Source organism: Glandiceps talaboti, chromosome 11 (genome assembly GCF_964340395.1).
Source record: "Glandiceps talaboti chromosome 11, keGlaTala1.1, whole genome shotgun sequence".
Classification (NCBI taxonomy): domain Eukaryota; kingdom Metazoa; phylum Hemichordata; class Enteropneusta; family Spengelidae; genus Glandiceps; species Glandiceps talaboti.
The window spans coordinates 13,858,362-13,883,972 of NC_135559.1; the positions used below are offsets into that span (position 1 = coordinate 13,858,362).

The 25,611-nt window shown below is 36.3% G+C and overlaps 1 protein-coding gene across 1 annotated transcript in view; it reads left to right on the plus strand.

The window, feature by feature from the left end:
• LOC144441962 (anosmin-1-like) overlaps positions 1-25,611 on the plus strand; it is a 61,248-nt gene that overhangs the window by 23,436 nt on the left and 12,201 nt on the right. The window contains exons 3-9 of the mRNA XM_078131233.1: positions 19,197-19,256; positions 21,592-21,805; positions 22,530-22,720; positions 24,002-24,131; positions 24,359-24,567; positions 24,744-24,888; positions 25,186-25,329. Of these exons, the coding sequence (XP_077987359.1) occupies positions 19,197-19,256; positions 21,592-21,805; positions 22,530-22,720; positions 24,002-24,131; positions 24,359-24,567; positions 24,744-24,888; positions 25,186-25,329 (1,093 nt within the window). The remainder of the gene's footprint in view (positions 1-19,196; positions 19,257-21,591; positions 21,806-22,529; positions 22,721-24,001; positions 24,132-24,358; positions 24,568-24,743; positions 24,889-25,185; positions 25,330-25,611) is intronic.

Genomic DNA, 25,611 nt, shown 5'->3' on the forward strand with positions numbered 1-25,611 from the left:
TTGTTGAAAATTTGTAGAAAAATCACATTTTTTGTTCTTGCGTGAAAATTGTTCAACTTTTGTACATGTTGCACAGCATTTTTTTTGCAGGCCAAGTTAGAATGACAAATGAGATATGTGGAACACCTACGCTTAGCGATAGGCACACCTTAAGCCCTACTTGAATATGTACAAAGGTAATAAAATTATCTATGAAATATTGCCATACTCTGAAAGAATTCAAATCTTGCGTCAGAGATCTGTCCGATAAGACGCACACCCACATTAGGAATGTGGTTCGATTTTTCAATCGAAGAACACTTGTAGATTATATATCACCGGTATGTGGAAATATGCCGGTTAAATTTTTTGTTAGTACTAATTTTGATACCAAAGCAAGTCATGATTAGTCAAGTATATCCAACATTGAATCTTTCAGATATTTCTTTCAGTTCTTTGAATAGAGACCGCGTTGACATCCACCGTGATCCAGACTAATCATGGACATACGGTATATTATATTTTATTTGGCAGAAATTTCAAGAATTTTTTCCAATTTTGTTTTTGATACCTTTACTTTGTACATATGAAATTTTTGTAATGCTTCTGTTGAAAATATTTGTATGTATTATTCTTGTTTTGAATTCTTGTAGTGTTTTAGTTTGAAATGTTTGTTATAGTGGTAAATCATCATGCTGTACTACATTGCAGCACAGTTTAAGGTTTTAAGGGTTTAGAACTCTGGTAACAGAAAAGGGAAATCGGATAAAACTGGATAGCATAGTTTCACATAAAATAATTAATTTTGAAAGGGAGCCATGGTAAAATGACTAGGGAACTGAGGTAGATTTTACCTACTTACTACCCTTAACAAAAACTCTGGTAGGGAACCTTGGTAAAATGACCGGGGGAACTGAGGTAGATTTTACCTACTTACCACTCTGAACAAAACATTGGTAGGGAACCCTGGTAAAATGACCGGGGGGGGGGGGGGGGGGGGGGGAACTGTGGTAGATTTTACCTACTTACCACTCTGAACAAAAACATTGGTAGGGAACCCTGGTAAAAATGACCGGGGGAAACTGAGGTAGATTTTACATACTTACCACCCTTAACAAAAACACTGGTAGGGAACCCTGGTAAAATGACCGGGGGAACTGAAGTAGATTTTACCTACTTACCACCACAACTAAAACACCGAGTCTTTTAGATTATTTCACCCTTGTACTGTGTGATACTCTGTTTAGTTACACTCCCTGTATTATCACAAGACTAAACTGTTTGCTGCATAGAGTTTAGTTTCTTCAGGGCATATTGTTGAAGGTCAAAAACTGTAAAGCAATTTACTCAAAGTTGAACCACCACTAGATCAGTGACTGTGCATTTGTGTTGACTTGGCAAGAAATCAAACAGTTATTTAGCCGTAGTAGTTTTATCATGGAAATGAGTGCCCAAGAAGAAAGACTTTGATTGGCAAGAAGTGTCAATACTACTGTTAATGTGAACATGATACATGTAAACAAGACAGCGGCCTTGTTTTAGAATTGTTTTAGAATCATTAAGGCACAACGAGGGTCCACCTTAAATAGCTAATTTGAAAGTGATATACATTCGCAAGATTATCGCTATTGTGACCTGGATATGAAGTTTGTCGGTTTGAATAAACAAAGAGTTTTATGTACTTTGTTCCCAACAGTGTGTCTTTTGTGTTATTGTCTTTCTTTCTTTTAAGAAAAAGAAGAAGTTATAGCTGGATATTTAATAGAACTAGCAGAATAGAGTTATATTGGGAACAATAGTTGCGAACGAAATGATGTCACCTACAAGTGATTTTATGTAGCTGAGCTAGTGAGGGCATAAGTCTTGGTAAAATCTACCTGAAATCCAGAACTATGTTATATCGTAGTCTAGTGTTGTCCTTCAGATTTAAGAGAGGATTCATACCACGTTGACATCCAGACTAATTTTGTCAGGGCTACCTATTGAAATTAAGATTGTACAAGCAAGGTAAGTATATCATTTGGAAATCTATGCAAGTTTTACCAGGGTTCTCAACCTCAAAAAAAAAAAAAAAAAAAAAAAAAAAAAAGCGCCAAAAACCCCCCAAAAAACCACAACCACCCCAAACAAACAAACACACAAAAAAAACTAAACAATAGATTTTTAGTCCCAGGGTGTATATTTTATTGTTCTTTAATAATATTTGGAGTTTGTGCTGCCAAAATATAAGTTTGTGCAAGCTTTGTTGTAATTTACCAAGTTGCGAGTATTTGGTGACTGGATATGCATGGTTGCTTGAACTAGAATTCCTAACAGTTATTGCTGACCACAGATATTCAAATACTGTGTTAAGCCATTAGGCTATATCTACATGTTATTTTGTTGTCAGTGTGGATTCCTTGCTGTCCTAGTGTTAGAGTGTAGAAAATGAAATGTCCTGTAGTTAGCATGGATTCCATACTTTCCTGTTCTACAGTATAGGAAATGAAATGTCCTGTAGTTAGCATGGATTCCAGGCTCGCTGTCCTGTTCTACAGTATAGGAAATGACCACATGGATCCAGCATATACCGCCAATCAAATTTGTTTGTTCGAAAGGCGATAAGCTGTGGATGAGAAAATGAGGTGAAATTCATCACTCGGAAATAGGTTAAGTACACAAAAACAAATTTGAGTTTGAGAAGTTGTAGATGCAAGATCCTACACTACCCACACCAACCCACCCACTCACCTACTTCTTTTGTTATGAAAGCAAATGTAGTTTGTCTAGCAAAAGGATTTAAAGATGTTCCGAAAGAAAAAGTATGTAGTCAAAGTGTGAAATTTTAATTATAATTTAAACCTGTGTTGAAAACAAAATAGCAGAGATTTTGTGCTGTATGTTACTAGCTACACTATACATCATACAAAGAACAATGGTGAGACGAAGCCCCTCCCCGGAAGTGCTTTATGGACCCCCGTATTTATTCACTCAATACTCGGCACCCGACCTATTGAAAAATGAACACTTTGAGCAAATATGGCTGCCACACAGTAAGGCACTGTCAGTTATAGGCACTCCAAAAAGTACACAGTGACCCAAGTGTTATTAAATAGAGGGTCCCAAATTTTTTTGTTGCAGTTGCAAGAAAATTTCCACTTGAGAGTAACGAGATGTCAGGACCAAGAGAGTTGTTGTTTGTGGAAAGTATATCAAATGAAGTGTTTAGGCTTCTTGTAGAGAAGTGGTCTGTTTTTTTTTGAAAGCCAACTAACCTCTTTGATGACCATAGAGAAAAAGAGTTATGATGTGATGTGTAGCCGAGTCGTAAATGAAGTACCAGTCAGGAAACGACTCTTCTTGTTATCTTGATAATGTGTCAAGATGTTCTACTGTGTAGTAACGTAATGATGTCGTACGCACTTCAAATGACCTACAACCATTGTTGTCTGTCAGTGAAGGAAAGTATACATTTTGAAATTTTTTGGCAAACAGGAGCATTTTTTTGAAGGATACATAAAAAAAGTCACGTCAGGGAATGATAGATGGAAGCGTAAATACTTGTGGCACCTGGCGGTCGTGCAAGGGCGTGTGAATAGTGCACGGTCTTTGTTATTAATATATATCTTGTGGAATCTCAATGGAATGATGTTCATTGATAGGATATATATAGTATAACACTGTGATGCAGACACATGCCGTCGTCGTCATCATCCGGGGTTCATTTCTAAAGTTAAGTGTATTGAAAAGGATAACACCTCAAGAGATGGTGCAGGATTAGTCAAGTAGTCATCAACATTCTGACGATATAATGCAAAACATATTTTGAGAGGAGAGTATATTCGCCATAAATTTAAGAAAATTCAGAACTGCTGATTCAAGCAGTGATTTGAATGTAGCTGTTTAGAATCAATCCCATTGAAATATTTAGGTTAGAAAAGTATGGCAGTTTGTTCAGATTCAAATTGAAATATTTGACATGATTAAAATATGGCTTGACATGAGAATTTCTTATCGGCAATAGTTTGTGAAGATTTACAATGAGCAAAAAAAAGCCCCAAAACAAACAAAACTACAGATGTTTTTTTATCCTGATTGACCAAAGATTACGAGAAAGAAAAAATAATTAAGGCAATTTTATTTTACAATGTTTAATTAGATTTCAGTGAAATGCCAGTGTAACTCAGAGTTTGGCTCAATTCTTAGAAACATATAGATTTGTAATAACTGGTCACTTGTTTGTCTATCTGGAAAGGGTCGTAAGAGGGTGATTTATTGAAAGAGACAGACAGAGTGACGGGGTGAGACATAGAGACAAACGACAGAGCCCCATTGATTCCTTAGAAAGATATAGATTACATTACAGAGACACAGAGTGTCTGATTCAATATTGCCGTACTACATCATGGTGATGCGATTGTTCCTCATTTATTTACTCGTATTGTAATCGTGAAATTCAATTTTTTCAGATTTCTAATAGAAGAGATAGTGATGAAATTTAATACAGGAATGGGTTTGAGATGTTTATGTATGTGTGTGTGTACGTACATGTATATACATGCGTGTATGTATGTATGTATGTATGCATGTATTTATGTATGTATGTATGTATGTATGTATGTATGTATGTACGTACGTACGTAAGTGCATGCGTACATGTGTGTGTGTGTCTGTCTCTGTCTGTATGTATGTATGTATGTATGTATGTGTGTGTGTGTGTGTGTGTGTCTGTCTGTCTGTCTGTCTGTCTGTTTGTTTGTCTGTATGTATGTGTCTAGTTTGTATATGTCTGCCAGTCTGTGTGTGTTTATATGTATGTGTATGTGTGTGTGTGTATGTGTGTGTGTGTGTGTATGTATATGTGTATGTGTATGTGTGTATGTGTATGTATGTGTACATGTATGTGTATGTGTATATTATATGTGTGCGATAGACAACAAACAATATATGAGAACAGAACAGCTGAGCACATGGGACATAGTACATGTAGATTTATTTGAAGAATTGTTATTTTGCTAGAGCAAAAATCTGAAGTCAAAAATGTTCATGTGTTTTTCTCATTTCAGAAAATTCTCCAAATTTGTCCAAATTAAGACTGATTACAATATTGAGACAGATATCCTGGCAAATTTCTTTCCAACCTACTTGAAATATTCACAAAAATTTCCAGCCATTTCTAAGGTTAAACATCCAAATTCTTCAGTAATTTAACAATTTTGGTAGGAAAGGAAATGTTATGTGACCTTTAGAAAGTATCCAGATGTTACAGTTATCTGGTATTACAACTCTGGGAAAGTGAACAAAATACATTTGTAGTGCAGGTGTTTGATTTTGTCAAATTTTGTTAAAAATTTTAACTAAAAGTTTTATTATTTTGGCGTAAATATATTATCGTAAGAAGTTTAGTTAGTTTTGCTGCAAAATATGTCAAACACATAAGATATTATTGTGAAAGACTAAATTTTCAACTTACGAAAAATGGCGGGAAAAATATGCTCTAATCAGAATTCACAGTAGTCATGTCCCCACCTGAATCTGATTCAAACTGAATTGATTCAGTTAAATCAGTTTGAAACCAATATTTGTCCCCCACGAGAGAACTGAGCAATGGACTTGCATCAATTCACTTTTCATTGGTTTTGGGATAGTTTCAAACCGATTCAACATTCCACGTGGGGACAGGCGTTAAATGAACAGATATGCAATAAGTCATAAATTACATTTTTATTGTGTCAATGATGGTTAAAGCTGCTCAATCATGACAATTGAAAGATGGCATCAAAGACGAATTATCGTTAAACAAAACCCGTCCCTTACTGGAACGTGCCAAAGCAGCGAGTACAAATAAAGAAAATGCCATCAAAAAAGTTGTACAAAAGAATTCCGATATGGAAGTTTGGTCATAAAGCAGGTGGAGGTGTAGTTGGAATCCATGGGTTTTAAATCACCAAGTTGGTGACAGGTATATTGTCTAATCAGTGATTTTTATAACCCTAGCTGTAAATTTTAGGGTCAACCTTGTAATGTTCTTTTGATTTCACTTCACTGTATAATTGAAAATGTGCATTTGTGACTAGTCTTTAGGGAATTTTGTGTTGACGATGTGGGTGGAACAAGTCGTAGAGTTATTAAAAAGGAAATAATTGAACTTTAAAATATTTTTATGTCAGTTACCATGGTAACATGTTATGAAATAATCTACAGAATATAGCTGTTGTAAATCTTACATTGCATTGCTATGGTGGCATGTAAGGAGGTAACTTTTAGCTGAACATGTACATGCTTTGAATAAAATTACTTCATTAGATGTGATGGAATTTTGTTGAAAAATTGCCGTACTTTTGTAAATTTTTGCAAATTTTGAAACAAATTTTGGTTTTGAAATGACCGCTTTGTCTTCTGTAATTCGACATTTATCATTTTTGTAGAAAAATCGAGTATTTTGTGAGAAAGTGGCGAATTAGTCTGAAAAAAAATGGTGGCATTGAAAAAAAATGGTGGCATTGGTAATTGTGATGAACAGGTTAAATGGACAACCGTGTGACAGCATAGTGTTTGAAGGTACTACTAGCCTTGGCCCCCTACTCACTAGAATGTTTTAATGTCTACTGGTGGAAAGACAGGACAATGGTAGGATGGTCGTGAAAGGTTGTCTTACAAAACATTGGTGACTCACAACTGACAAAGTCCAAAATGGATTCATTAGAAACAAAGGAATGCCACAAAAAGCTAAAGAAACAGTGACCTTCACTTTGCCAAATGAAGTGGAAAATTTAGAATCAGGGAAAAATCTGTGACATATGGTGAAATACGTCAATGATATGATCTGTGCAGTAATCTTATCAGTGGTTTGAGAATAATGAACAACATTTGAGAGATACTAATACAAGGTGGAAAATGACCGATTTTCAGTGACATGCCGGAAAAGTTTGATTTTATGTCATTTGAATATTATATAATTGTTTTAGTTAGTTCTTGGACCGCTTGCTGTGTAAACTAAAATAACAAAACAGACAAGTGAATAATAAGACAAAAGATATACAACTAATCAAACAAAACTTACAAGTGTAGTTGACAGATGTATTGAAGAAGACTCAATTAGGGAATTCTCTACAAAGTGTCGGCATCGTCTGGCCTCTTTACGGCACTGTCTAAAACGTACCCGACAAGACGTACATATAGACTTAATATTTCATTGCGACAGCAGAAATGTGTGCTCTGGCTGGTGAGAATGCAAAATGTGTGTACACCACAAAATTTTGTTGTACTTTTACAATGTATGTTACAATAAGCTTCTAGTAGTGATTGTGGTAAGATTTTATAATGCTGGTACGATGAGAGGACAAATGTAGTAAAATTTATATCAGTTTACTACACATTTTTAGAAATTTTTTAATGTAATTTTAGAGGTAAATTTCAGTTTAAAGATAGGAGTATCAGTATAGTCTCAGACCACTAGAAATAGGTCTGAGGTATAGTCTAGTGCTATCCAATAGAATCTCAAGAGGGGGGGGGGGATACACTGGGGTGCAAAGATACCACAAATAACATCTAGACTACGTTATTTAGAGACATGTAGGAGTTGTCCAAAGCTGTATTATAGTGTATACACTATTTTACTTATAGAGATGAAAATTTTTGTTTTTAGTCTGAAAAAAATTATGTGATCGGTCATATTTTTCAAAATGGCCGACACGTGAATTGTTACATGTATGCTGATGGTAAAGAATGAATTTATAGTGAACTATGTTTGAGATATTTGGGTCGCTTTTTGTGAGAAAATGAAAATTGAGAAAAAAAAATGTAGAAATGTGGGTCGTAGTCAAAGAATGTAGAAGAAATATGGGATTACTTCCCTTCAATGAAATCAGGAACTGTACATGTTGTCCTTGTAATTCTGTAGAAAATTTTGAACCAAAATAATCAAGAATAACTATCAAGAATATTGATTACATTTATATAGGTCCCAGTTAAACATTGTAGGGAAAATTGTAGATTATTTTCTGCCAAGATATTTGAACTGGATACCAGTAATATTTAGTATAACGTGACTGATCCTGGTCAAACAATGTTAAGAAAATTATGTTTTCGTTGTCCCGCTCAGTAGAGTCACTGCAAATTAGTTCAAAAGTGTTCACGTATTATGGTCTTTCTAAAGTACATGTACTTTGATCAATTGTGCTTTTGCGTATCTATAGGAACCTACAAATATCTTAACATAAAAGTACACTGACATAAAAATATAGCATGTGGAGTTGGTGAGCGGACTGCAATCATTAAAATACGTCAACTGTTCATTTCACGTCAAAATTCTACTCATGAATACAGACATTGATTTTATTGTGTGGGCTTTGCAATGGACCGCATGCGTTGTGGGTGGTAGGTTTTAGGAATGGACAGTTGTCTTTTTGTTTGAAATTCATGTTAATATTCAACTCACAGTACCATGGACCCAAGGTGCTAGCTGTATGTGTTGAATGCTGCAACCACATGTTCAGAATGAGTCAAGTAATCATGACAGCCAGAATTATGCAATTGTACTTCTTATGGTGGTGGTGGTGGTGGTGGGGGGGGGGGGGGGGCACAGGAATGTCATTTTACAAATTACACCAATTAATATGTACATGTGTACAATTTAATGATTATGCCTTACGTGAATAATAATTTGTACAATTTCACCTTTACACACCTAAACTTCCCTCTGAGTTGTAATTTCAATAGTAATAATTTGTGTAATTTCGCATACTGAGGTGCAGGCTTGGTTCAAGTGCAAGTTGATGAAAAAGTTTTTCAGTGAGGGGACAGAGTCCTACAGAAAAGTGATTGAAATTTCAATTTGTGTGTAATTCTCTTGTGATTGTCAACAATTTCTTCAACTTCAAGGTCAAAGTCGGAACAATGTAAAAAGAGGGGGAATTGTTGTGAGAGTCTAGTTTTGATATAACGTGTGAAAATTATGAAATGTTCAGAAGTGGAAAGTGACATGAATGGTATAAATTAACTTTTTGCTGGGGGAGGACACGGGAGGGAAATAGGGTGTAATGTTATCACTATCTCTTCCTAATCCACATCTCCCTACTTCTGATACAAAAATGTGCATCTTTGTAAATGTCAGTCCACTGTTCTAACAAACTTTTCCCTTGCTTGAATTCTTAAACACAACTTCTGGTTTGAAATTTGTAAATAAGTGTAACTTTGTAGTGAATATGTGACGTAGGTCAAAAAGCGAAAACTGTCAAACAAGAATTCCTGTAACAGTTATTACTGTTCGTGTGTGTTCACGTGGATGTATTTCATCTCTTGTTCCGTGCCTTTTAAAAAATGATGTTTGTTGGCTGAATTTACAAATTAGGGGTCTTGGTCAGGAAAAACAATTCTTCTATATTTCAATCGTCTGGGAGTTTGTCAAAAATAAATAACAAGTAATTTGAAACGTTCTAAAAGTAAAAATGTTATGGGTAGTGTGATGTGGTGTTACTGAACGGAACAGTGATGTTAAATTTACGTGTGGATTGACAAGCAAGCTGTATTTAGATCGGCCTCAGAATACCCTCTAACTAACTAATTGCCATTGACGCAAATCAAGTCATAGAACTCAGGCTTGCCAAATTTATCACTGGAAACTGATGGATTGGTTCGCATTTGTGTTTATTTGTTCAAAAGATTTGGTTATATTAGAAGTACCGCAACCATGCCGCGCGACCGGGCTCTCAGAGAAGTCGAGACCAAATAGATTAAAATGTAAACCTAGTCCTGCATACGTTTCAGGGGGAAGTTGGTGGTAGTCTGCCACAATGGCTGTAGTGAAGTTAAAAGGTGTTTGCGGTGAAACTTTAGATGCCAATGGGTACAATAGGTCAGTGTGGAGACCATGGCTTTTAAAGGTTTCATGTGTCCTTACATTTTGTATGCCTAATTGATATGGCTTCTGATGTAATTGGTTGCTATGAGAACCACATACATAGTTATCTCTATCGCTATTTCAACTCAAGAATTCCATCAGATGGCCAATTATTCTAAGAGGCGGTTTTTCTTTGCCCTAGTCGTGACTTTTTCCAACAACTTGAATGATGTTGTCGGCACGGTTGAGACATAGATAACCCATCGACTAAAGTAAACACTTTTATGGGACACAAGTTGATGGTATTAGCCTCTGAGAGTTCAAACGTTTGTAAGGATAGGTGATCAGCTCTCGCGATTGGTTATATAATGAAGATGTGTTGGCCAATCAGCAAGCAATACACTTCTGTTATAGCCAGATGGGCTTGTATTGAGTTTTTAGCAACTGTTAGTTTACTATATGTTATTTAAAGGTGTCCATGTATGTGATTTGAATTTATAAGAACTTGATATAAAATGAATTCATGTATGATACAAAGATGAAAAGTTACAGAATGAAACATCGTTTAAAATTGTGCCAAACTAGTTTCCACAGAATTGTCTTTTCTGGGTATTCTGAAATATGTATGGATATCTGTAGTCTAGAGTAGCGTATTTTGTGTTTGATACACATGAAACTTTACCGTGGTTGGTCTTCTCTGAAAATAGATTCCAACTAAGGCTGACTGACGTCCAGGGTTTCGCCACTGTAAAGCTATGACACATTGACATATCTGCAATGATGCAACACACAGACTTTTGAGAGTTTTTCCAATACAACGCTACGACACATAGACTTTGAAAGTTTCTCCAATGTAACGCTAAAACCGACTGTTTGTTCATGCCATGCTTGGACAAGGAATACTAATCTATCTACCTTGGAAATTCATCTGCTTGTCATCAAAATTGTCTACGTGAGGGGAAACCTTCAACATTGATTGAAAGACAGACAATATGTAGTTTGCATGGGAGTTGAGAGAGGTGAACCTCTAATGCACAGCAGTTGGACGACCAAAGTCTAATTTGAAAGCCTTTCTTCATGGGGATGCAATGGTAGAATAAACTCTGGTGGCGTGCGAAGTTCTGCTTGTGTGCAAATCCGGGACCGAAACTGGCAGCAATATGAATGGACGATTGGTCAACAAACAAACCACACAAAGAACGACTACTCCGTGGGGAGACCAGAGAAAGGTGCCGTCAGGAAAAATGGCAGGCTATGCCATGATTTGACATAAAACATAGGAAGTTGACGCCTTTCAGTTGCAAGTGAGCATAGTACAGGTGTTTCTCAAAACATTTCAAAGGTGAATGTTCTCATACTGTACAGAACCACACGGCTGGAAAATGTGTCGTGAGACGATTTAAATTTTAAATGTTCTTTATGCTGTAGAGAACCACACAGCTGGAAACTGTATGGTCACACGATTGCAGTTTCAAATGTTTTAGTACACTCAAATGTTGTAGTATGCCGGACAGAGCCAAAAGGTTGGAAATGTGTTGCAAAACACTGTTACTAAATTAATCACTTAATTTTGAAGGTTTTAGTACATATGACTGGAAAAATAAACTAAATTTTTGTCAAATAAACAAACTAACAGAATTTTGAATTTTTTTGAGAAAACTTCTTCTTTTCAAAATTTCGCTACCCTTTGTGAAAAATGTGTCTCAACTGCCAACTGTCTAGTAACTGTTCACACGGAAGTAGTTTTTGTGAATGTAAGGAAAATATTCTCTGTGGACTGTATGTTAAGTTAACTGTCAAGATTTTGAATTTTTCGTATCAGGTACTCATAAACTTTTGTTTCACAGGAATTTCAATGTGTCTTAGCCTCGTCAAAATCTGGTACCCGATATTCTACCAGGTGTAGATTAGTCTAGTGTGCGATCCGTGGTGTCGAATCTCAAACAGAGATGATTCAATAGGTAGCATTTTATAGATTAGGAGTTGACAATTGTTGTGGACACAAAATGGGGAAATACTGCTGTGGATTCATCAAAAAATCTGATACAACGCTTTTTGTACCATCTGTAGACAATCGCGAGGACAAAAAAAGAGAGAAATTAGTATCCAAGGTGGGATGACATTATTAGTTTCCCTTGCTTGGTGATGAGAAAATCTTGTTTAAGAGGACATGTGGCCGAAGTAATCGAAAAGTGATGGAATGCGATCTTTGCACAGTAGACCCAATTAGGAATACAGACAAAGAGGGATGTGCTCCCCAGTACCCATTTATATTTAAGGTTTTGTGAAAGCCAACAAAAGAACTAATAAATCTGTCCCGATAGTAAGGGGTCAGTTTTCTGGGTTAACAAGTCTTTTCAGTGTAGTCGGTAAAGTTAATAGTTTCCTCCTGACCAGATGCGGACAGCACATGCATCCCTGAATTGTATTCAGATCAGGTTTCTAAACCATGTTGCTTTACAAAAATTACATTTCTGGTTTGACCTTAGAAATTGTCGTTGTGATATCATGCTTGATCTTTGCCGTATCGAAACTATTTAGTGCTGTCTCCAACTGAAATATTACAATAATATTATGGTACATCTACGTCGTACATGAAACATTATTGAAGGTATTTTTTTTTGGCGGGAAAATAATAGATATTTTTTGCCTCCAATGACGACAGGAACAATGGTGTATTACATCTACATGGTACAGGGAAAACGGGAGAAGTAATTTTGGTTCTTTTACTATACCAGAATTAAGTTTATTGTGGAGGATGAAGGGGGAGGCCTTGGCTTTTTCCTGTCATGGCTAATATAAAGATTTAAAAATTGTGTTTGTGTTTTTGTCAAGAATGGAGATATTGCTTGCCGTCTGTAGCTGACAAAATATACAGTCGAAAAAAAAATGTATCTCTGTAACTAAACAACAGCAAACATGCAACTTGAAAAAAAGAAAGAAAAGAAAAGAAAAAAGATGTTGTTGGGAAACAAATGTAATTCCCTCGCTGTGTCCGAATTGGAGTATGTTTGCCAATAATGAAGGAATTGTCCACTCTAGCAAACAGAATATACAATAGAAAAAAATGTGATTCTTTTGAATAAAAATGACTAAACCGTTGAAGAGTAGCACTTGATAATGCCAAGTGACATCACTGAGGACAAGGTCACGTACACAGACTACAGATTCAGTTTCAAAAGATTGTGATTTGAAGTGTCTCCATTCCCCTGTAGTGTTTGTAATGCAATCTATGAAAGATGTTGGATCTCCCGCAGTTCAGTTGATCAGTACTTTTGAACAAAGAATACTCAGTTGTTTGAAAGGCTTTGTTGAGTTGTTTCTCTCCCCTTACACAAGGATTCATTGTAATTTGAGCAAGTGCTTCCGTCGCCAAGTACGAGCTGGGAGTTCTCGTTGCTAGCTATGCTTCGGCTATTCCACTGAGACCGAAACTGGATCCCAATTTAACCGAGTGGAAAATACAATCTAATTGAAATGAACAAAAAAAAAGTTTGCGTTCTCTGATCAGGAATCGAATACAGTGTATTCTGTGCACACATATATTGGCCAGAAGGGTATTGCTATTTCAGGGAGGTTTGAAATCATTGCTATAAGCAGGATCTCTGAATGGAACCTGGTTGACATTAAAAAAAAGTTTACTTTCTTAGATTTGGAATCGAGGACAAAAAACTGCATTCTGTCCTCAAAGATGTGGGCCGAAGGGTATATTCTATTTCAGGGTGGACTGAAACCGTTGCTATAAGCAGGATTTTTGAAAATGGCGATTATATGTAGCTTGAATTTAAGCCACTATAATACCCCTTTGGCAACATTAACCCAAATAAATCAGTTATTCGGTCAGTTCTGAAAAGGTTAATTTTAAGGAGATTTGACAGGTATTACCCTTAAAATGCTAAGTCAGATGATAAAGAGTTAAAATGGTGAAACCTTATCGAGCTATCTGATTTACTTGCCATTAAGCCAAGGAATGTTGTCAACTTACTCAATAATTTTGTCTGGATGAAGTTAATGCTGTTACTTTTATCAAAACTTTGGAGTGAAGGCTGTCAGTTCCTTTGTTAAGGTTTCAGAATCTTTTTGTAAGAGAATGTTATATACTTGCATAGATTTGTATATCTTGTACAAAGATTCTTGTAGGTATACCTGGTATGAAAGTAGGAAAAAAACAAGAAAAGTTGCAAAGCTTTCATACTTTGTACCATGTGACCTTGATGGGAATGGAGGGGGGGGGGGGGACCTGGTAAAACCTAGAAAGACTTGCATGCTTTGTACCATAATTTTGTTGGGTAACCTTGGCAACAGCAAGGAAGGATATGATAAGAGGGAACACCAGTAAAAACCTGGGAAACGCTGGTATATTTTATGTATCACTACTGGTAACAAAACATTGTTAGTGCAAGAAATATTGAGTATTTGTATCTTGGAAACTGATGAAAATGTAGTTGGGTAAAGTTTTACTGTCGTTTGGTGATAGAAGTTAAAATCTTAGTCTTAAATCCAAAATTGTATCCTGTGGTCCAAAAACAAAAATTGTACGCTATATTTTGTCATTGTCAGAAAGTAAAATGTACGCGATGTACATGAAAATATATACTGAACTACCCACGTGTGAAGTTAACATGGTGAATGTGTTATACAATGTATGGTGAACTCATCCATTCAGTCACCATACAATAGCGCAAGCAGTTCGGGAAGTCTGGATTGGAATGGGAAAGGTGTTTGGAAGTGATGTCTTCCCTAGAATATGGACACAGTTTAGATGTTTGGATTTCATGGAAAGGGTGTTTGGAAGTGATGTATTCCGTGGAATATGCGTAATTAGTTTAAATGTCAGGATTTGATGGAATGGGTTTATGTATTTGGAAAGGATGTATTCCATGGAATATGGACAAAAGTTGATCAGTCAGAATTTGATGGAGAGGGTGTTTGCAAGTGGTGTATTTCATATGAACTAAGGACAGATATTGTGATTTGATGGAATGGATGTTCCATGGAATATGCACAAAGAGTTGAGATGTCAGGATTTAATGGAAAAGGGGGTATTTGAAAGTGGTGTATTCAGTGGAATATGCATGTCACTATAGTTTCTTCTAAAACCACCCTATATGTCTCTAGAGGTTTAGGCTTATATATCTGAAGAATGTGCACCTACTTTTCAACGTGTCTCGTTAATGGCTTGATAAGTAGACTGAAATGGATCAAAATTCTCGGCGTTTTGCATTGGATCACCCAAAAAGTTATCGGAGCCATAGGCAGATACTTATGTCAGAGGTGAGACCAATATCACCAAAAGCTTGCCATGAAATAGGCAAAATGGCAACAGTCACCTCTTAAGAGTAATGGAATGTATGATAGCATTTTTCTACGCTCAGGGAAAATGTTTCCCTTAAGGAGTAAGATATTTGAAGCCCTGAGCATCTTTGTGAACTTTAGTTAAAAAAAAGGGGACAAAAGTAGTGATATCACCGAAAAGTATATGTGCTAATAAACAACTGACTCAAGTCTGATGGTTTTGATTTGGTGGGGGGAGAAAGTTACAAAATGGCCACCCAACAATCAACTATTGTATCTCGGTAGGCAGTTGCCATGGGAACTGTTCCGAGCGATTACAAATAAAAAAAAAGCTACTGTCAAACGTGACCTTTTGTTTGAAATTTCAAGTTTTCAAGCATGACTGTCCCCTCCATGTCCGAAGACTTGATGGTTTTTTCTAGATATTGAGCGGAGTGGCTATCGAGAAGTATATCAGAATGCCGTCAGTAGATACAGTGTTCTTGCTACTGTTTTTAAGTACATGTTGAAGTGATGTTAGTCTGGCATGTTGACGTCGGCACCCTTCAGAAGTTACATCTGCTGAAAGCGTAAAAAGCGAGGGGTAAAAAAAAAAAAGAGAGTTATTTGTAGTATCTGTCGAGTTGTCTGTCTGTGACAGGGGTTTTAGCTTATTGATAACAGAGCTGAAGCAATGTTCAGGACTCGGACCGTATTACACCACTTTGTCAAACACCCAACAAATTGACTGAGAATTGATGGCTTATTTTAAACAATAGTGAAAAAAACCCCAAGCCATTGCGATCTCTTCATGATATTTACTCTTTTTTCTCACACAATCTCTTTCTAGTTGCAAAGAGAAAGGATGAGGGAAGCAAACAACAGCTATCTTATTGATCTGGTTGTCATGGTGATTAAGCCTCTTCTTGGTCACCATGGTGATACATAATTGATGTTTTTTTTTGCCATATTTTTCACCCAGCTGTTTTCTTTCTGTAACAACTTCCCTTGTATGTGATGTCAAATCAAAAGATGTTTTAACTATAGAAAAGAAGAACTTTGAACTGAATTTGTCAAAGTGACAAGGACAATGAGACAAGATATTTGGAGGAAAAGAGAGAAAAATGTGTTTATTGTGTTGTATTTTGGGAGGGCTAAGTTGTCATGAATGATTGTACATGTACATGTACATGAACATGAACATGTATGTATGTATGTATGTATGTATGTATGTATGTGTGTGTGTGTGTGTGTGTGTGTGTGTGTATGTATGTGTGTGTGTGTGTGTGCGTGCGTGCGTGCGTGCGTGCGTGCGTGCGTGCGTGCGTGCGTGCGTGCGTGCATGCATGCATGCATGCATGCATGCATGTATGTATGTATGTATGTATGTATGTATGTGTGTGTGTGTGTGTGTGTGTGTGCGTGTGTGCATGTGCATGTGCATGTGCATGTGCATGCGTGTGTGTACATTGTGAAGAAGTTTGATACTAAAAAGTACATGTATTATAAAACGAAGTCTGAGGTTCTTGAATACACTTGACCTGAACATTCCTCTGTATCAGATTTACATGTAAAGCCTGGAACTTTGTAGTGAAGTCCCCAGGAAGGCTAAACTCCTTCCTGCTTTGTCAAGGACCAGGTCATCTCACAAGGCCATATCCCTTGAGAAGTCTGTCTGTGTATTAGTATCCATGGAGGTATCATGATTCCACTCTCCTGATACCAGTCCAACTCAGTCAGTGTTTATTCCCTGAATAAAGTTTATGTCTGGATGGGTTTGTTTAGATTTGATTGTCACCAATCAAATAGCCTTGTCTGTGGTTTAGTCTGGGATGAGGCTGCGTTCTGTTTATTCAGATCTCCCTCAAGTATCTATTAGTGCGACTCAGCCTGTGTTTGAAGTTGGTTTGATGGGTTTTGGGTCACCCAGTAGGACTGGTGATAGACATGCAGACACCACTGTCTTGGACACTTTCCAAGGCATAGTGACTTAGTGGAAAGTTGTCATATTGGTAGTTGTTGTTGAATTAAGTCAGCTGTTTGATGTCTATATTGTATATACATGTACTATGTACCTGTATTCAATGTTACATCCAGGCATTATGAGATAAGGATATGCTGAATGTTAAGTAATTTATTGTGTCTGTCTGTCTGTCTGTCTGTCTGTCTGTCTGTCTGTCTGTCTGTCTGTCTGTCTGTCTGTCTGTCTGTCTGTCTGTCTGTCTGTCTGTCTGTCTGTCTGTCTGTCTGTCTGTCTCTGTCTGTCTGTCTGTCTGTCTGTTTGTCTGTGTATATATGTATGTATGTATGTATGTATGTATGTATGTATGTATGTATGTATGTATGTATGTATGTTGTGTTTGTGTGCACACGTGTGTATATGTATGTCTGTCCATCTGTTTGGCTCTGTTTTTCAAAGTTTGCTTGTCAGCTTGTTTGACTTGGTCTTATCACTGGTATTATGATATGATATATATACATATCGATATGATAACTTTATGTTTGAGTAAATGTCATGTTACGATGTTACCATGGTAACCTCTGATACCCCTACTATCGGTACGTGCTGCAGCATGTTAGACACAATGCTTGTACATGTGCTCACAAGTACATGCATGTGGAAAGTTGTGTGTGAACATGCCTATAGCAATGTATGAGAAGTGATGAAATGATAGCTAACTTACCTCTAACATAGTCGGATGGCAGTTGGACTTATCAATGATGAGAATAGATTAGAGTGATGGCTGTTGAAAGATTTAAAACTTTGAAAGTATGGATGACATATCGTAGGAGAGTTAGGAACACTTAATGAAATTTATAATTGTAATGTGTGTGTGTGTGTGCGTGCGCGTGCATGCGCGCGTGCGTGTGCGTGTGCATGCGTGCTTGTGCACACGTATATATGCAAACTTGTATATGTATGGATACATGTATACATGTATGGATGTACGTAGATTTGCACATATATGTATATGCGTGTTTATGTATGTATGTATGTATGTATGTATGTATGTATGTATGTATGTATGTATGTATGTATGTATGTATGTATGTATGTATGTATGTATGTATGTATGTATGTATGAAGGTATGTATGTAGGTAGGTAGGTAGGTAGAGATGTCTGTCTCTGACTGTCTGTCTGACTGTCTGTTTCTTTGTCTGTCTGTCTGTCTGTCTGTCTGTCTGACTGACTGTCTGTCTGTCTGTCTGTCTGTCTGTCTGTCTGTCTGTCTGTCTGTCTGTCTGTCTGTCTGCATGCATGTGTAGGGTTTACAGAAGAGATGTTGTGTGTGAATTGTATACAAACATATACAAAGCCCACTTTGTGATGTAAAAGCTTGCCATTACTGCAATTAGATTGCCAGCCAATATCAGGTTATCATGTGTTCTACTTTGTAGTGTATAAAAAACACAGATAAAAAGGTTCTATCTTAACATGCCAAGAATAACTGCATGCAATTCCTTTCCCTTTCACACGATTCCATCAATTTATAAAAAACTCATATCCTGATATCAGAAAACAGTATATGTTTCTCTTTGAGTCAAATTACACCGATATATCAGTTGCCTTTCACATTTGTTGCATGTATTTATGGAGAAGGAAATTAAAAGTTAATGAACAGCAATGTCGTGTACTATTTCTTCGTCATGTGTATGTATTCGCAGTCAATATTTCTTGAGCAAATGGACATTTCATTACCTGGCCAGATGGTATAGTAATGAGTATTAATCGTCGGCACTAATTTGTTGTTAAATTTGAAGTGTCCTATATGCGCAGATAAGAATGTCGTATGAAATTCTGACAATTTCAAGGTGCCGACAACAGGAAGTGTTAGTACATCTTTATTCCATTTCTATCAGCTCATAAATTTGTTAGCTGTGTGTTTTTCGTAAGTAAATGCCAACAAGTTTACCATGGCGTGATTGTAACCATATTTAGTACTTGTTTACCATGAGTTTGTTGTTTTCATCAGATGTCACACTTCCAAGTCGCATCTTGTCTAACAAGTGTTGATTTATAAGTATCTGCACTTTTTCAATTGCGTAATTAATGCAAGTGATGTTTTTGAATTTTACTCAATAAAGTCTAAATTTTTGTCCATATTTCTTGATTTTTTGCAGTGTTTGAAACCATGTCAGGGTATGTACAAGAATCTGTCAACGTGCATGTCAAAATGTGAGGTAAGCCATATGATTTGCTTATTATTATTTGCCAAAATTTACCAAAAACTTTTTTTTTCAGAGAATTTTAGGTGAATTTTTACTTAGCTTTGTTTATAAAGACCAACAAGTTTCTTCAAAAGAAATTTACTTCTAAAAGTTACATTTTTGTGTAAAAAATTGTGATTTTTCCTGTGAGCTGATTGCAGAGGAACATTTTGATAGGTTATACCATTTTATCAGAGGGATGGGAAGGGTGGCAGTGGTAAGCAGACTACAATGCAAACCCTTGCTGGACACAATTTGTCATTGACCGTGTAAACTGATTGTAATAATGTTAATGGGTGGTCAGCTCGCACGAAAATCATTCCAATTCAAAATCTGCCTGCTGGCAAGGTAAAATTGAGGTCACTGTGAGGTTATGACCTTGAGGTCTTGAAAAGATTACTGTTAGATTGTCATTTTAGGATTTCTACTGAGAGGTAAATCTGATACAAATTTATTGTCCGTTGATGTTGTTAGAGCCGTCGGTTTGATCTACCCTATCTGTATCTGATTGCTCAATTTTCATAAGTGTATAAACTGTATGACCCCAGGAGCTTTGTGGTTGGAATATACCCCCTCTAGCACCAAGCTAATATAGCTGCATGCAGTCAACTGAAAATGTTCAATCGGGCAATCACAGCCTGATAGTAGTACAGATAAGCTAATGATGTGATTGTAAAGTTGCTGCCTCTGTGGTTTATATGCCGCCCTCGGCTATCAAACAATCTCTTCCAGGTTATGACGTACAGAATTTTTACATTGTTACAATAAAACCATTAAATACCAGAATATAATTTTTTTTACCTTAATTGATGGTATGTTATGTGAAGGAATACATAGATGCAATAGATGACCTAGTTAGCCCGCTAGGTCAAAGTTTTTTCTTTACTCCAGTAATGGATATACAGTTCACAAAGTATGATAGCTCATCTACAACCATAGTTTAGTCTGTTTGATTTGTTTTGATTTTATGTCAAAGTTTTAGAACCTGACTCTGAATATCTTTATTTTTTATACATTGAATATTATTTGTATCCTTGTAAAATGTAACACCCAAAAGTACAACTGTGGACACTGAACCTTTAACGGAACAACGTTACAAACATTGAAAGTAAACAACTGAATTCAAAACACTTGTCACAGCATGTAGGAACTGCAGAGACTTGTATTACATTCCATCATTTGATAAGAACAGTTGTCTGGCCTCTTTACATAATAGTTCAGGTTCACAAACAAATTTGAAGTTCCCCTGACATTTCATGTACACACAAAGAATCCATAAAGCTGTTCTTATCAAACCATGAAATGTAATGCAACTCTTGGTACTTCCAACATGCTGTACTAAATGTTATTAATCCAATTCAGTTGGTTACTTTCCCAGTTTGCAACAGGCTCCGTTCGAGAATGCTTCCATGTCGGCAGTTGTAAATCATAAATGAATTGCCGATCATTTGACAACAAAAATGATATGTTAATGTGGAAAAAACCAATATGGAGGAAATAAGTGTGCTATTGTATTCTGTGTATCATAAAATGATAAACAGCTGGTTCCGTAAAACACCTGTTATGAATCTAAAAGGTGACTGGTTTATTAAATAGAATTAGTATTGAGTTTTCCCTCCAAATCTGATTACATAGGACACTGCAGAGAAGGGTAATTCAATTTGAACCTCTTATCGGCCGTCAAATTCACAGCTTGGTACAGAATGAGTAAATGACCTGGGCCCTGACCAGTGGTAATCATTTCCTCCTGTGTACCAACTATTACAAGATAAAATGTAGATTAAAATGATAAAAACCAAATCTAACTTTTAGGCCAGGTCGTTAGATTTAGCCAACTGAACTGTGTGAGTTATAGTTTTACAGTTACGCTTGTTACTTCTGAGGCTCTGATCACTTCAAACTGCTGTCAACTCAAAACTGTAACTCAATACTCTTTTGATTGAAGGTTCAATGTTTTTCACTCCTATAGCTCATACTTGATGGTAGTCAGGTCTCCAACACACAATTTGTCAGTTGGCTATTGTGGGAAAGTTTAGACATTACGATATTTTGCGGGATATGCTACTATACTATTCTAGCATAATTGACGGAAATTGACAGCCATCCCTACCAAAGATGATGTTTAAATTCCGATGTAACTGTTTTGTATTTTGAAATACTTGATTACATATATGATGAAGTGCAGAACTACCCCCCCCCCCCCCCCCCCCTTCCTTCTCCCCCTCTTTAAATGGCTAATGGTCAGATTGTATTTTTGGTTGTTCATACTATCTCATTATGTGTTTTGTTGTATGCTTTGTTGTCACAGAGTATTGATGACGATGAGTGTTTTGCCAGTTGTGAGTTTATTAAAACTATCCATAAAAATAAAGCCGGTGAGTGTCCCAATCCGGAAGAAGCTACTGCATTCGCTGCAGCATGCCTAGAAGAATGCGCAGAAGACATGGAGTGTGGTGAAGCACTGAAATGCTGTCCGAACACGTGTGGACATACCTGCCAAGAACCAGTAGATCGGTTTAAGGGTAAGTCTACTACAACTTCAGCCACTCTGTACACTTAGTTTAGTTTCATTGTTACATACTTAAAATTTATGCAACATTCTGTAATATACAACAGCGGCAGTCTAGGTTTCGGTTTACTAAGATAGACACAAACAAACACTGTTTTGTTTGATGTGATGTTTGATGTAGCCTACACAAGTTGGGTGAAAGCAGTTCCTATGTTATGTGGTATATAAATCACCTTGTAATCAAGACAGTGTAAACACTGGAAATCCCTCAAATATAAGATCATGGAAGTCACATCAGAAATGCCACTCTATTGTGAGTATACTTAAACCAACAGATATACAATAGTTTATGTCAACATATGGTGCAACTGTAGTTTTAGTTTGTGTCTATCTTAGTAAGTCAAAACCAAAATTGCTGTGGTCGTTAAAAGTTCTACAGTCAGAATGAGACTGATGTTAAAACTCATGTCTTGTATGTAAATGAGATGTTAATGTCAAGCAAGCCATATATGGAAGATTGGAGTCTCAATATTTTATGCAACAAAGGATGGCAAGCATTTGATTTTAGCAAAGAAACTTCTATTGCTTGTCATGATTTCATTTTAAACATCATTTAGTATCGTATGGAATTTTTGATAATTTATACCACACTGTGAACTCAATAAAGAAAATTCTCATATGTGAATGGCAGACATTTTTTTTTTCAAAAATGGTAATTTTTTGTTGATGACCTACAGGTACACCAGCTTTACCACCAAATCACCCCTTTGTGATCCTTAGTGGCAACAAAGATACATTTATTGTCACCTGGTTACCGTCTCCAGAAAACAATAGCAGCGATGTGATTGTGTATTCCTTAGAAATGAGGGGGAATATAGGAGAACATGCAAGTCATGCCCATATGTGGGACTGGCAGACAGTTGCACAGGTAAGTTACCATAGTAACCAACATTACCATGACAACATGGTAGGTGATAATTTGGCAGGTTTTAGTGTGCGACAGGAGAGTTACCCCGAGGCCAGTTTTGAGTTATGAGTTTGATCCTGAAAGGCGTGATTTAGATAAAACTTCAATAATTGTTTGTTTTCTTCTTTGTGGGGTGGGGACCTGCAACATGCAACATCATATGTTGATGGGACAGTGTTATGTTGCCATGGCACCATTGAAATTTGCTTTGACAACATACAACATAAATTCTATTTTAAAATTGTAAGTTGTCAGTAAAATAATAATACTTTTGATAAAGTTATGGAATGACCCACTGTTTTCTCTAGATTTAAAAAAAAACCCAAGGATATCTTATTCTCAGAATATTTGTCAAAATTAAAACTTTTTGCTGAAGAGTTGTAGGAAATAAATGAGAACAATTTAAGATATACATTTGCAATAAATAATTGAGTTCTTGGGTTGAAGAGAAAAAAATTATTATAACTGTACTAGAACGTGGGAATTGACTTTTAATGGACTTCAAAAGGACAAGATCTCACAAATGTGGCTCTCAACAGTTTCCCACTTGAAATGTCAGACATTCTGCAAATATTGACCTCCATGACAAAAAAAACCATGTCAACACTTCACACATTAGAAAGCACTGAGGTAGAAGTAGTTGTCTTTTTAATTTTATTTGCCTAGTATCAAAAGATAAAGTATGTATGCCAAACTTTAAGTCTTGGAAGTGTCGGTTTAAAAGACATTTTTCATTTTTAAGTGCATTTAAAACCGTGAAGCTTAAGTAGTCTTAAATAAACGGAGTAAAAAAACTTGTCTGTCCGACAGGATAATGTGATAAATGTTATGTCACAGGCTGTTGTGTACGTGGTAAATGTGCTGGGAGCTGTCATCAACAACAAATAAGTCTATCTATTACATTGTAATTTACATATTACCAAATATGGATAGTTATGTAAATTATTGCCAAATATGGATGGTTTTATAAATTATTACCAAATATAGCTATGTAAATTATTACTATATATGGATGTTTACTTAAATTATTACCAAATATAGTTATGTAAATTATTACCAAATATGGTTAGTTATGTAAATTATTGCCAAATATGGGTGGATTTATAAATTATTACCGTATATTAAATATAATAAAGAGAAATAGTTCGAACAATTGGGATGAAATGAAGAGAATATAACTTTTGTTCGTTATGATCTTGAACAAAAAAATTTCAACATTTGTTGTTGTTTGTTTTGTTGCAGTCCACTGATGTTCTTGTCACAATTAACACAGTACTTCCAGGAAGATGGTACGAGTTCCGAGTATCTGCTGTGAATATGAACGGAACACAAGGATATACAGAATCTAGTATACCAATGAAACTAGAAGATGGTAAGTTGAGATGATTTGTAACTGATGTCAAGAAAGATAGATTTCCTTGAAGTCCTGGAAACTCATGCCAGGAAAATTCTTGGTCAGATCATTCTTGGGGATAATGAACTTATGAAACGTTGCAAAATGTTCAAACGTCATGTGACATGTCTTAAATAAACAGCAACTGATAAAGACACCAGGAGAGGACACAATGTTTGAAATACTGAATGTTTCTTTCGTTTCAGATCCGAATCCGCCAGGTCCTCCTCGTAACATAACGCAGGGTAAATCGGAGTACATGGGTACCGGTAAGGTCAATACGTACATACTGTGGGAGGAACCAAAATACAGCGTCCTGCCAATTGTGAGGTATCGAGTGTATTACAGTCGGAGGTTGAAAATGGTCCGACCAATGTATGTGCCTTTACAAGAACATAGAAGACATGTTCCAGGGGTAGGTCAAAACAATATTGCATGGTTTTTTTTTTTTTTTTTTTTTTTTTTTTTTTAATGTATTAGAGTTCTCTCCCCACAACGAACATGTGTTCCATTCTAGCAGTACAGGAACTATCATCATATTCAGACATATTAAATCAGTTTTCTTAAGTTTTTTGATGTTTTAATTTTCAGGATCAACATTACATCAAGTTAGAAAATCTCCATATAGACACAGAATATTTCATTCAGATCCAAGCATTTTCACAGTGGGGTAAAAGCAGACTACGCAGTGAACGAACTTCCAAAACAATACTTACACCCTACATAGCGCAGTCAGGTGAGTCAATCTTGTGGTATCTTGTCTGTTATTTCATGTAGAAATAGTTTTGGACAAATTTTCTGGAAAGTGATTCCAAAAAGTGAAGAATTTTACCATCTTTCTGTATGTCCAAGTATCCAACCAGAGTAAGGTACAACCAGTGACAGCCAAGCATTGACAAGCAGAACCTGTTACAAACAGGGAAAGTAAACAACTGAATTGGACTAATAAAACATTAAAGTATACAGTTGTGATACAGCACCATTGGTACTGTCTTTTAAAAACCTGTTTGCTCAAATTCCTCTTTCAATATAGATGGAGTAATATTACCGGGAGATCCAACTGGAATAAAAGTTCCCAGTTCTATGCCTCCAGGACCACTTGATGGTGTTACGGTAGAAAGACCATTTTGGCATCATGATAAACTGAAAGCACATGTCTCTTGGGGCCAGCCAAAGAGTAAGTACTGATTTACTCGAGTCTAGAGCTATTATATGTGTATGGCGCCCTCAATGGCTCTATGCACATTTTCGTTTGTTTTAGTACACTATGTTTTTACTTAGGGTTCTTTTGGATCAATGTTTCAACCATTGATAAACTTAAAACACCCATGTCCTGGGACCAGCCACTGAGTAAGTATTAATTTGTTAGTGTTCTTTGGATTTTAGCATATGACGCGCCCTCTGTGGTGGTGTGCACAGTATGTTTTGTTTTAACACAGTATCGTTTGTGCTTGCGGTT